The sequence below is a fragment of the Protomyctophum parallelum genome (assembly GCF_964188405.1).
Source record: "Protomyctophum parallelum genome assembly, chromosome: 15".
Classification (NCBI taxonomy): domain Eukaryota; kingdom Metazoa; phylum Chordata; class Actinopteri; order Myctophiformes; family Myctophidae; genus Protomyctophum; species Protomyctophum parallelum.
Window position 1 is genome coordinate 37,856,370 of NC_139710.1, and position 13,963 is coordinate 37,870,332.

Genomic DNA, 13,963 nt, shown 5'->3' on the forward strand with positions numbered 1-13,963 from the left:
TAGATAGATTTCCTGCCATTTTGGATTTTGTTCAAAACACACTTTATGCTCCTCCTCCTACAGATTTTGACCAAATCTCACACAAATCAGTACACATGATCTCGGGACCTATCCGATTAAAACAGCACAGTCAGAATTTTGATATTCCATATCGTTCGTCCATAATCGGCTTCCAAAGTTCATGGGAGGGGCCTATTTTACAGAAAATGTCACAATTCACGCACGGAATGTCCAATCCACCCCAAATTTGAATCACATGTTGAGGGTGGCTTAATCAACACAAAGCCAATGTCACAATTCACGCACGGAATGTCCAATCCACCCCAAACTTGAATCACATGTTGAGGGTGGCTTAATCAACACAAAGCCAAAAGCAATTCCATTTTCACCCATAGGAGGCACCGCAAATGCGAGAAATGTAACCGTTTGTCGCAAAAACATGAATTTCGGGGGTTAAATCCCCTCCGAATCACTTACGCATGATCACGGGGGTCAAATTTGAATCACATGTCCGGGGTGGTTGAATCAAGCAAGTTCTAAAAGCAATGCGGACGTCTCTGTCGTTTATAACAAACCAAACCATTTGAAAATCGGTTGCAAATTGAGAAAGCTATTGTTATTTAAAAACTACATCTAAGATGGCCGCCATGCACACGACGTCGCCGTCCATTGGCCAGAAGAGAGTCCTGGTTCAGCCATCTGGTGACGTGAGCTGCTTTCCTATTGGCCAAATTGCTATGGTGTGAGCTTTGAAACCTAATAGACCCTATTAACGTGACGTCAGTTGCTCTTCCGGTTTAGACATTGGAGGGGGAAATACTTTTTTCTCCATTGAGTTTATATGGACCTCTTCTGATCTACGGCTACAATATTTAATTTCGACCGGTACATAACCTTTTCTGAATGAAGTGTGATCTGTTAATAGGAAAAAAACAATGAGCGTTGTTGCTGTAACACGTTACATTTACACTTCTACAAACGGCAAAGGAAAATAAAAACAGTTCAATCTCAAGTGGATGCATGCCAGTGTCCACAGAAAGAGAGCGAGAGAGAGAGAGAGAGAGAGAGAGAGAGAGAGAGAGAGAGAGAGAGAGAGAGATTTTCTGCCTTTAGATGGACAGGACACATGCAGAGTCGACATGCAGTAAAAAAAAAGAACTCAAACTCACAATGCACTGTCAAGCTACTTTAGAGCCAAGTGTGCCCGGACCACTAAGTCGACATGGTCAAATGTATTTTGATCAAACAGAGTCTTTCTCAGTCTTTCATTTGTCCACAAAAAAAACAATCTTTTGTTTTTAAAGATATGTCACTCTGACACTGTAACATAGGTTTTTGGAGTTTCACTACAGAAATCACTGACAGACTGAGAAACACACTGAAGTAGATGCAACTTTGTGGGAACTGCACACTGTAGTCATCTGCAACCGCAGGAAAACCATCCGACTGCAACTGCAGGATGAACCGCATTACAACTAAACCTTGAGAAACCTGAAGGTAGTGAGCCTCCTCATTTTTCCTCATTGAACGGTGACTTCGTCCTCTCACCGTCACAGCATGAGCAACTACGTTAGACACTGTGTTTCATTGTTTGGGAAGAACTGTGCAAGATTAACCATGCATATTAATGAATTATTATATTTCATGATACAGAATGAGATTATGTACTTCTCAAAGTGGGGTCCTTGACTGGGTTGTCCCCAAAATAATGAATATAGCATTCAAATCTGCTATAGACCAGCAATTGACATGGATAGACAATGATTCCACTTGTATTATAAGGAGAGACATTCAGAAGCAGCTTGGACTCCTCATGCATAGAAGGAGGCATGATGTCAGTCCGCTGCCCCCCCCAGGTTGGCAGAGGAAGTTTAGCGCCCAGGATTACATTAGATAATTGGCACTGGCTGAAAAGAAAACTAGGTTACAAAATCAACGATTGCGGCAACCACACTCTGCAATTTTTTTAAATTGCGAATTTTCTAGTTATTATTTACCTGGAGTAAGACAAAGTTTGCCGCACTACTAGTCCCACAGTTTTGACTGTACGCACTTGAGCCATATGTCAAATCATATGCGGGAATCGTGTGCTTGTGATTTGCTAAGAGAAATGTTGTATAGTTTAATTGATATGAATTTATTAGTGAATTAAAATTTCCCATTGACATGAATGGGAAAATGCAAAAATTCACACTCAAGTATTTTTTCCTCAGAGACTGTAATCACTATAGTTACAAAACTTGGAGGAAAAATTCATACTTATCACTAAAATTATTTAACCTATAAGTTTATAATTGTATCGGTCGGCCTCATGGTGGCGCTATAACTTTACGTTTTGGCTTATAACTCTGGAACCGTAGGTCGTAAAATCAAAAATCTTCCCCTGGATTCCTTGAGTCATGACGCATCTCCCCATATAGGCCACGCCCATTTCCGCCATGATAGATTTTCGGCCATTTAGAATTTTGTCCAAAACACACTTTTTGCTTTTCGCAAAATGTATTTTCTCCAAATCTCACAAAAATCTGTACACGTGATCTCTGGACCTTTCCGATGAAAACTCGAACGGCGGAACTTCGATAGTGCGTATCGTTCGGCCGCAATCGTCGTCCGAAGTTCGTGGGAGGGGCCCATTTTACAAAAAATGCCGCAAATCACGAACGGAATGTCCAATCCATCCCAAATTTGAATCAGATGTCCGGGGTGGTTCAATCAACCAAGTTCTAAACATTTTCATCCATAGGGGGCGCTGCAAATGCGATAAATGTAACCGTTTGTCGCAAAAGCATGAATTTTGGGGGTTAAATCCCCTCCGAATCACTTACGCATGATCACAGGGGTGACGCGACATTGTAATTGGCTGTCAACATTAGTGGGAGGGGCATATGTAAGCCACTGAGGCAACCACACTCTAGAATTTTCTAGTTGTTTTTACCCCCCAAAAATATGAACTGTAGTATCTCCACATGGATTGTGTCCAATTTGATAATTATAAAGCCAGAATGATATATTGGTTTGGCCGATATATTAGCCATTATTTGGAAACTAGTATGCAGCCAATGTGTCCTTATTTTAAAATGAAGCTTAGTTTATGTGTGTATTTTATAATTACCTGTGTAAAGAAAATGTTCTTATATTGAAGTTTAATTGTGTTTATTTTAAATTAATTTTTTTGCAAATTATGTCAGTCAAACATTGGTATTCGGTGGTCAATGACTCTTCAAAACCGGGACGTCGTCAGTCCCAAGACTCAGGCATGGGTCGGGCTCTGTTTGATATCTGAATGGGAAACTAAACTTCTACCAACCAGCTACTTCCTGGGAATCCTGGCACAAACGGCCAATGCTGCTAAACCGTGAGTCTGGCTTATTAGCCAGGCTAGCTAAACCGTGTTCACACAGGATGGAACGGCGCAGGTTAATACCTGGGACCAGAGGTGATTTTGTTCCCAGTGTAACTCAAGTTGAGCTGGATGAGGTCCATGTAATTACTTAGCCAACTGTAGATTAGGGCTGGAAAAGCTGTGACATTTGGAAGAACAAGAAAACACCTGTCTGTCCCTGGGTCTGTCTGTCCAAACACGAAAATAGCTTGGTTGGTTTTCACCATTTCTCAACCGTTTCGGACGCGGGGCGGCTTGCCGGAAACGGCCCGGGCCCGGCCCTCTGTTCCAGGGACCCCCCAGGACCCCCACAAGGTAACTCTGTCATTTCTCGCCGGAACCGGGCCAGCCCCCTGGCCACATTCCTGGGGGTCTGGATGTTCCAGGGACCCCCTCCGGAGTTGCACCACTCACTTCACACGGGTGTGATTTTTTAAGTGTATATAGAGCATCGCAGTCCAGCCCTCTACCAGGGCCCAGGAAATGAGTCCCAGTTCATTTTCCTCATAGACATTTCAAAAAGTATTTATTTAAAGACCTTTTAAGCCTCGTACAAAGCCAACTGGAGTTGTGAGAAATCATTGAAAAAAATTCGGGCCGAACAAATAATTAGAACACTTTTCTTGTTTTCCTTCTTTGTAATTATTTGTTTAGTCCAAAATATAGTGTTTGTGCCCAGGCGGTGGCGTAACCGTCTGGGCACCCGACTGGTAATCCAGTCGCAGTGTGCCCGACACGGCCTTTACTGCATGTCTTCCCCCATCTCTCTCCCGTTTCCTGTCAGCCTACTGTCTGTCCCTTCAAAAAAAAAACAATAAAAGGCGTAAGCCGCAAAAATATATCTTTAAAAAATAAATATATATATATATAGTGTTTGTTGTCATGATTTGTCACGACTCATGTTGGCACTTAAAAGGTCTTTAAATAAATATTTTTTGAAATGTCTATGGGAAAAAATCAATCAATCAATCAAACACCCAAAACCAAACCAACTGCTGGTACTGGCAGATATTTCGTCCCCTTTCTCCAAATGTAGTCGCTATGCTATGCCAATTCCCACCCCACCACCACCCCACCCTTGTGGATTAGTGACAGAGGTTCCCAACCACTGGGACGTGTACCTGTGCTGGTACACGGGACATGTCCCAGTGGTCCGCGAGAAGGGAATCCCAAGTTTTCCCGACCGTGAATCTATATATATATATAGCGCCTTTATCCAAGGCGCTTTACATAGATTGTGCATTACATTCACCCATTCACACACCGATGAAAGGCACCAACCTGCCCATCGGGGGCAATTAGGGGTTCAGAGTCTTGCTCAAGGACACTTCGACACCAACTCTGTGGGAGCCCGGGTTCGAACTGGCAACCCTGCGGTTCCCATCCGCCCAATCTACCCCTGAGCCTTTGCCGCCCATGGATCAATGATATGGTCAATGACGATGACATAACATTATGTTGTGCTATAATAATATAGCAGCAGGTCGGCTACTTGAGGCCAGTCAACTGTCTTACGTGTTTTTGTACGATGATGCGCGACCGTGACGAAGTGATTTCACTGTGGCCCCTTTTCCACCAAAATAACTTTGGATCTAACCGTCTTGGAACCTTCTTGGTGCTTTCATGGAACCGGCAGCCATGTTTTGGTTCCAGTTCCAAACCAACTTTTATAGTTTCTGAACCAATTCATTTTCAGTTGAAACACTGAACTGGTTCAATATTAGGCAGGGGGGGGGGGGGGGGATAACTGAAGTGGTTCAACCCGGTGGTGGTGATGCAGACAGTGGAGCAGATGCAGCCATCAGAAATAGCAGCGGCTCAGCATGTCAGGGAGCCGGGACAGCAGAGGTGTGAAGCAATTTCTAGGAAGCGGTGTACCTGGTACCACTTCATCACTGACCCAGGTTTGTATGGAGGGACCACATGTAATGCATGCAGCCCAGTTCCCTGAAGTTCACAGAAGCAGGGCTTAAGGCTGCTGGCTGATGTCGCTGGACCGGCTGGGTGAAAATGCAGGTGACATTAGTGAATGACGAACATGCTTCATCCCCACCCTCCCTCCCGACCAACCTCTACTAATGTCTCTTTGAGTAGAAGAGGCACTGAAACCTTCAGCCTGCATGTCAGAGATGTACTGTAACCATGCAACCACTACCCAGGCTGTTGCTGTGAATAAGAATGTGCTTTTAATAAAGACTGTCTGGTTGGGAGGCATTCCAGTAGCTCACGGGTCATCATCCAACCCATGTCATCCTTTCTCTCTCCCAGCGTTCCTTTCCCTGTAGGCGCCGCGTCATTAGTCCGACGGCTCATTGTTCCGACGGTGCGTTGGTCCGACTCACGCATCACTAACCCTATCCCTAAACCTAAAGCCACGGGTTAGTTTTAACCGGCCACGGGTGAGTCTTAACTGGCCACGTATGTCGGACTAACAGGATGTCAGAGTTATGGGCAGTCCCCTCTCTATATACCATTGTCACTATAAAAAATAAAACAGAAATGTGCGCACGCACAGTCGCACACACACAAACGCACGCACAAATCTAAATTAAAAGTAAAAAATGTGTGTGGTGGTTTTCACATTTTGCAGGTGTTGTGGGAATGAATTACCAGTTGCTGCTGGATGGCTTCGTGCCTCTGCTTCAGAACCTCTTCAGTCCGCTGGAGAACACCATATTCTGCCTTCAACTCAGCCATCTCCTGACGCTTCTTCTTGTGCACCGTTCCCTTGCTGCGCAGTTTCCCCACCAAGCGCTTCAACTGTGGAAGAACCAACAGGGTGGACTTCAGTCACTTAACTGTCACTTTGAACAGAACGAGATTCAACGTTTTTCTAAACTTTGAACTTTCTAAGTTTGACTTTCTAAGTTTCTAAGTTTTACTTTCTAAGTCAAACTGGCAGCCCGGAGGCCACATGCGACCCCCAACATCACTTAATGAGGCCTGCAGGTTAATATCAGAAGACTGATATATTATTGATTTCAGCCGTTACAATTCCAAACATTCCCGCTTTAATTACTTCAGTCTGTATTAGTAGCTTAATGACTAGTATTAAAATGTTATTGTCTTATTTTATGTCCAATGTATTTGTATTAAGTTCCTAAAGTTAACATAACTATAACTAAATAATTCAAAATTAAATAAAAGGGTAACTTTTTCTACAAGCTACAGGCATTCTACAAGCTAAAAGAAATCCTTTGAAAAGCATTTGAACTTTTTTCCTACGACAGCTATATGCAATGTGGCCCTCTGGAGTGAGTGTGGAAATATAGTGGCCAAAGTTGCCCACACAGACCCCCTTTCCACCGGTTGGTTCCCAATGGGAACCGGTTCAGTTCTTTTTGGTTTTTAGTCCATGAGCCAGAGCTCCAAAATTGGTGGGAAAACTAGACCTATATTAAATTGTTTATAGGATCAATACAAGTAAATTAATACATGATAACCCTTCCACAGTAGTAGCTTTTTCATATTTTCGATTATTTTGCATATTTTCCTACATAATACCTAATTTGCATATTTAAAAATGTAAAATTTGTAATACAATAAATCATTGTCTTCATGTAAGTACTCAATTGGGGAACTTTCAGGGTGATAACAATCTAATATAGGTAGGGTTTTGCACACTCAATTCATAATTAACGTTCTGGTGGAAAAGGGGCCTATAGTGCCTTCACTAAATCAAAATCAATAGTGAAGGCTCTGGCCCTACCCTCTCTAAAACCCCTCTGTCAAGTTTGATCCAGGTCATACTAAACCTCTCAGACGACAGAAACAGACAGTTAAGTGGGTGTGACAGTTGGGATAGGGAATGTTTGCTGACATGCCGCACCGCTGATATACAGTATAAGAAGTCACTTGAAGGCGACAACGGGTTGAGCCCAGGCTGTGATGGATCCCATGGGAAATAAAAGCTCACGACTGAAAATGTTTGTCCTAAAGTCCGATTTGTGAAACACACTAGCATCGATTCCTAAAGAATTAATCAAATTTTGGGCGGGAACCCCTTTTGGTGTTTTCAGCATTATGTTTGTACTTTAGCTATTGAATAATAGCAGATCTACAAGCTCGTAGCTTGAATATATATTCTCTCAGAGCGAACATTTTTAACTCAAATCTTTGCTTCTGAGTAGTCCCTGGAACAACAGATGGGGGTCGGTGGCCAATTACATATATTTTTGGGGGTCCTTGACATAACAAAGTTTGAGAACGACTGACATAGAAACATAAGGTTTCTCAGAAAACTTTAGAAGACATTTGTAGAATTGTCCTCAGGTAAAAATGGGTTAATGAATGTTAAATTTGCTTTAGTAATAATATTATTCCTCCTAATTCTCCATACTGCCAACCAGGTGAAGAAAGCTTTAACCTTTGCTTTTATATGAAATATTCGAGAGACTATTAAGATATGGAAGATGCTTCTAAATCTGAACATATTGCTAGTCTGACAACTTAAAAAAACAAACAAACAGAAGATATCTACAATCTCTCAATGAATCGCAGACAGACCGAGAGCTTGTGGACCGTCTATTTTCACTGCGCAACATGCTGAAGACATGCTGAAATCAGCTGCCGCGACTGATAACTTTAATCCATATGGATCAGAAAACACGCTGCTTGCAGCAGAGGAGTCGGCTGGCTGTAGTTTGAAACGGTCGCCAGCCAGACCCTCTCAGGCAACCCGCCAGAAACATCTTCCCCTGGCAGAGAGAGAGAGAGAGAGAGACACGCCTCGCCCTCGCCTATGTCTGTCTGTCCCAATCTAAGACTAAATAAATTGACAATTTTGTCAACAAATAAAAACTAGACTAAAATGTTAGGAAGGGACTAGTGGACAAGAGATCCAGTATAAGTCATTTTACACTTGGTTGCATGCGGACAATAGCAGATCTACAAGCACACAACGCGTCGCAGCGCGGCACGTTGTGAGCTTGTATATCGGCTATTTTCAGCAAGTGTAAAAACAGTCATTTACGACGCCATCAAGGCCCGCCAAAATACATTTTAGTCGACTAAATCACCTGTAGATTGATTTAGTCGACTAAAACTAGACTGACACTAAAACATTCCAGGTGACTAAAACTAAACGAAAACTACTGAAGAGAGACAATGACTGAAACCAAAAATAAAAATGTGCTGCCAAAAACAACACTGCTCTTGGCTGCAGGGCTCATTGAGGCAGCTATAAATGTAATAATGGTACATTATGGTCACAGGAGAACAGCCCCAGAAATCATTTCCCATAGGGCATGAAACACGCACGCGTGCGTGTGCGTGCGGGGTGTGTGTATTTCGGGACTAGCAAGGGCAGACAAGGTTGAAAGGGGAATTAGCGTGTTGGAATAATGCTGCATAGCTTTCTCTTGTCACCTATACAGTAGTACTGTGTAATGTGTACAGTATGTCCTCAAAACAATTGCTACTAAATTGGCCAGTGGATCAGAAAGTCATCAGCCACACCCCAGACATCTGTGATGATGATCCGTGGGTCGGAGGTTCGAATCCCGGCTCCTCCTCCTGTCCACATGTCGAAGTGTCCTTGGGCAAGACACACTGAACCCTACACTGTCGGTGTGAGCTCGCCACCGTCGGTGTGTGAATGTGGGAAGTGAGGACGCTGGCGTCGACTGTTCGCCGCTACACCTCCCAATGTATGAATGAATGAATGAACCATTGTAAAGTGCTTTGAGCACTTGAAAAGTGCTATGAAATGCAATTCATTATGAATGGGTCAGCGTCGATAAGGCCACAGCGGCAGCCATTACCAAAAAAAGCTGCAGTTAACGTGAAATCAGTGGTTCCCAAACCGTTTAGCTTGTGACCCAAAAGGGAAATTTGATGTCTCCGCTGGACACAAACTAGTACTTTATTTGAAAATGTTTAGAAATTATCAAATTAAAACCAAAATGTAGGAACAAAAAAAGGGACCCATAAAAATGTGTTTGCGCAACCCACAAAGGATTGTGGTTTATGAAAAGGATTGTTTGGGAAACAGTGAGGAAGATGGTATTTCCACTGATGATGATAACACAGAGTGTGCAAGTCCATTGTACTCAATTCATTAGTAATGGCGGTGGGCCTGACTGGCCGGATAGTACAGCAGGGAGTCAATGCACACACACAGTATTCAACCCATTCTGGGCGGGAACCCCTCTTGGTGTTTTTATGTTATACTTTAGCTATTGAAAAATAGGGGGGGGGGGGTGTCACTGCCTGGAACAACATATTTTCAGATGGGGGTCCGCGGCCAATTACATATATTCTTTGGGTGGTCCTCAACATGAAAATGGTTGAGAACAACTGACATAAACATTGGTTTTTCAGAAAACTGTCAGGATTTAGAAGGCATTAGTAGAATCGCCCTGGGGTCTAAATGCCGGGTTAACCAGACGGTCAACCAACGATGGGCAAGATGGTGTCATCCCTCACAGAGAGACAGTTGGCAGCTGACACGTGATGACATACGACCAGCAGAGTGGAAAATACCTCTGATAAGGTGATCGACTCGTCTCCACCGTGATCAGAACAGAAGAGACAGACAGACGGACAGACAAGTGGCTTGTGAGACAACCCTTTCCATTATTACTACAGTATCTACAGACTCATCTGTCTGCCTGCCTTGTGTCAGCAACCAGGTCCCTCTTAGATTATTCTGTAAAAAGAAGTTCGGAAAAAGTTGGGAACATATTGCACATATTGTCACCTTCTTAAACTAATGGCCTAAGTAATTTATTGAGGGAAAAAAATAATATATATAGGCCAAAATAGGCAATTCTTTGGCCTAAGTCAATGGTTTTGTGATCTCATCAGGAGTAAGTAAATTGGCCTAAGTCTAAGGTTTAATCCTATTTAATTCAATTTAATCATACGTTATTTATATATTAATAGACAAAAAAAATTATAAACATTTTTTGGTGAAATGATTAAGAAATACCACGTTGTTTTGTTTTGGATCAGTTTATTTATAATTAAAAAAAATTGAAAACCTAAAAAAAATAGGTCATTCGTTTAAGGAGGCGACGATAATACAAATGTGTGCGGCTGGCGGCATCATTCTTTGGATCCAACTATTCTCTTTCTAATTTCTTGTTTCTATCTCCTCATCAGCCAGTCGGTCTTTCTACACCCTGCATGTAAAGCAGAAAATCCACAACTAAAAACAATAGTACATACATAGTGCAATATAGCTGATGGCAACCTTCCAACCTCCTCCTACACACACTCACACACACGCGAGCGAGCAAGCAGGGAGAAAGTCGTTGCTATTTCAGACATCATGTTATACGACTGCCATGCTTCAGTGTTGATTTTTAGTTTTAGCCATAGTCTCTTGAATAGTTTTCATTTAATTTCAGTCACCTTTTAGCCACCTGGAATGTTTTAGTCGACTAAATATCATACGATTTTAGAATGTATTTTGGCGGGCCACGTGCTGAAAATAGCCAATCTACAAGCTCACAACGTGTCGCAGCGCAACGCTTTGTGAGCTTGTAGATCGGCTATTTTCAGCACATGCAACCTTTTATGACGAAATTGTTAATATATTTAGTTTTTCGTTTTCGTTTTCGTCATCGTCAGCTTAGTTTTCATATAGTTTCCATTTCGTTTTTGTCAGGTAGTCGACGAACAAGATTTTCGTCTTAGTATTAGTCGACAAAATCAACACTGATACATAGTACAGTAGTAGCTGATGGGAACCTTCCGACCTCCTCCCACACACACACACACACACACACACACACACACACACACACACACACACACACACACACACACACACACACACACACACACACACACACACACACACACACACACACACACACACACACACACACACACACACACACACACACACACACACACACACACACACACGTGCGAGCAGGGAATAAGTCGTTGCTATTTCAGACATTGTGCTACGAACTGCCATGCTTCAGCAGCTCTCACCACTCCACATGGAATCACAGTGCATGTGAAGCACCTGGTCATAAAACCTCTCAGCCAGCCAGCCATCCACCAGCAACCCTGGCTATTACGGAGCTGTTTATAGTCTTCTATACAAAATGGGGAAACGTGAAGAGTGGACAACTCTACCCTTTTTTTTACTGCGTGCATTAAGCATGAACATACTGCTTAGGTCCAATAAGCATGAACATACTGCATAGGTCCAAGCGTGCACTGACACAAAGCAGAGATGGCATGCAGTTCCCTCTTCATGCACAGAGGAGGAATTTACACAGCCGTCTGCTCGGGACATTTTGCTGAAGCTAAACTGAATCGGAAGATTGATTACACTTAGAAAAGGTTGGGTATGAAAAGCCAACATTTCAAACAGTTTGTCCAGCTCAGTTCCTTGTTCTGGGTATTCTCCGCTGTGTTTCTTATTATAGCTGCGCATGGGAATGGGAGGGAGAGCAGTTCCATTAGACAGCGTGCCCCTCTGTGTTTACACCAGAGCAGAAATAGACTCTCTCTCTCTCTCGTTCACCGTGGGTTCACTAATCTACTAGTGTTACTGTTCACTAACGTCAAGTTAGTGAACCAGATCAGTTATAAGGAACGATGTTGGTTGCACCTTAGAAATAATTAGATTCACCTTCACCAAAAAAAGGGAACGCCTATTTCAGAATATCTGGTTGCCCATTATTGACATTGCTTGATGGACTGAAGTGAGTGAATTCAATGTTAAGCTGCACCCTTAGTGTCAGTTACTTGTCCTTATTATGAAGAATGTTTGTTACGATTGTTTGTGATGTTGCTTGGGATTTATTTTATTTTTTCTTGTACCGTTTTGTTTGTGGTATATTGTTGTATCTGTTTAATTGTATTTGATAAAGTCTGTACAGTCTGTACTGTACTGTACTGTACTGTACGACATAATGGCTGCAAAAAAAATCAGCTTCCCATCATGCACCTGTGCAAAGTGTGAAGCTCAACAGTGCCACTTCGTCACCTGTTGGTACCCTAAACAGACAGACAGACATTCATAGGGACACACATTGCTGTGCATTGGAGTGGCTGCACCACTCAAAAACCCTAATGAACAGACGCTTAAAAATAAAGAACGATGTTGAATCTTTCCGTGTGATAAATCATGATTACACGGTGAGCGTTTAACCAATAATAGTCCATACACCCCCCCCCCCCCCCCCCCACCGGCAGCAAACACCTAGTTGGCTGGTTATAATTAGCGGATACATTTAGGTTGCGTCAGAAGAAAGACGCAACAGTGAGCGATGGTGGCAAGGAACACTTCCAGTTGTGTGTGTGTGTGTACCTCGTCCCCGCGGATGACCTCGTCTCCGTCCTGACCTCGTGCCTGGCTGTTCCGCTGGCTCATCTCTCTCTCTCCTGCCGCCAGTTCCTCCCGCGCTTCCTGCAGTTCCTCTGCCTTCGCCTCCTTCTTGCGGATAATGATGGAGGCCTGAAAGAGTCCAATGACAGCCAGACGGTATACCAACATGGATCAGAGATTCATTTGTGGCCACCTGAACATATTTGTAACTCACGAAGACGACCTGGACGGCCTGTGCTTATAGCGGTCCAGGCACCTCGGCTGGTAATCCAGCATGACAGCGTGTCGCGGGTTCGAGTTCCGATCCTGACGAACTTTGCTGTGTGTCTCCCCCCCCCCCCCCCCACCCCTCTCCCCGTTTCCTGTCTACCTACTGTACAACTATCAATAAAGGCAAAAAGCCCCAAAAATATCTTTAAAAAAAACAAACAGGACAATGAGGGAGAATGGAAAATAATCACCGCCGAGGACTTCTTGGCCCAGACATGAAACGGGAAACGTAAACAAAAACAACGCCCGGTGGGAGTTTGACAAAATGTGAAACATGAGAGACATCGGATAGTATCCGATGTCTCTCATGTATCCGACGGATACATCCGCTGGCTTATGTTAGCAGGCCGGCTTTCTATAGCAGAAACACACGGCAAAAAAGAAGGCCACACAGTGAAATATGTGACCATAAATAAACTCGTTGACGGAACAATAAACCAGCTCTCAGCGGTAGCGTCACGCTACATCAATCATCTAAACAGAACGCGCCTGGTCTCACATCAGGGGCCAAGACATACAGACGAGAATGAGGGAGGGACCGTTGGAGAATAGAATCGTTTTGGTGAATCGATAACAGGATGAATGAGGGCATCACCTGCTGTCTGAAGAGGGTCAGCTTGTCATCCATGGGGTCGTTTCTCATCATCCTCTTTTCAATTAGCTGGTTTATCTGAACGTTGACGTCTTTGATCTGGGGGGAATATTATTACGAAGAAGAAATCAGGGACAAAATATTCACGACATTTTGAACATGATTCATGAACGACGTTGACTGTAAGATAATACAATCATGGTCTTCCGGGTACTTTTTGTCCCGTCTTCCACAGCTACCACGCACTTCAAAAGCAGAAAAAACGATCCATCAAAAGACTTCTACAACGAGGTTTACTCAGGCTCTGGGTGAATAAAATAGTGTGTGTGTGTGTGTGTGTGTGTGTGTGTGTGTGTGTGTGTGCGTGTGCATGTGCATCATTGTACAGCTATTGTTTCCTTCAACCATGTATATCATTAGTTGG

General features: G+C 43.2%; 1 protein-coding gene across 3 annotated transcripts in view; it reads right to left on the bottom strand.

Moving 5' to 3' along the window:
* ift81 (intraflagellar transport 81 homolog) overlaps positions 1–13,963 on the bottom strand; it is a 36,104-nt gene that overhangs the window by 12,810 nt on the left and 9,331 nt on the right. For all 3 annotated transcript variants that reach the window (XR_014570378.1, XR_014570379.1, XM_083784178.1), the window contains exons 9-11: positions 13,543–13,638; positions 12,660–12,806; positions 5,993–6,142 (exon numbers count right to left, since the gene is read on the bottom strand). Coding sequence is in view for 1 of the 3 variants with exons in the window: in XM_083784178.1 (XP_083640304.1) it covers positions 5,993–6,142; positions 12,660–12,806; positions 13,543–13,638 (393 nt within the window). In the remaining 2 variants the exon portion in view is untranslated. The remainder of the gene's footprint in view (positions 1–5,992; positions 6,143–12,659; positions 12,807–13,542; positions 13,639–13,963) is intronic.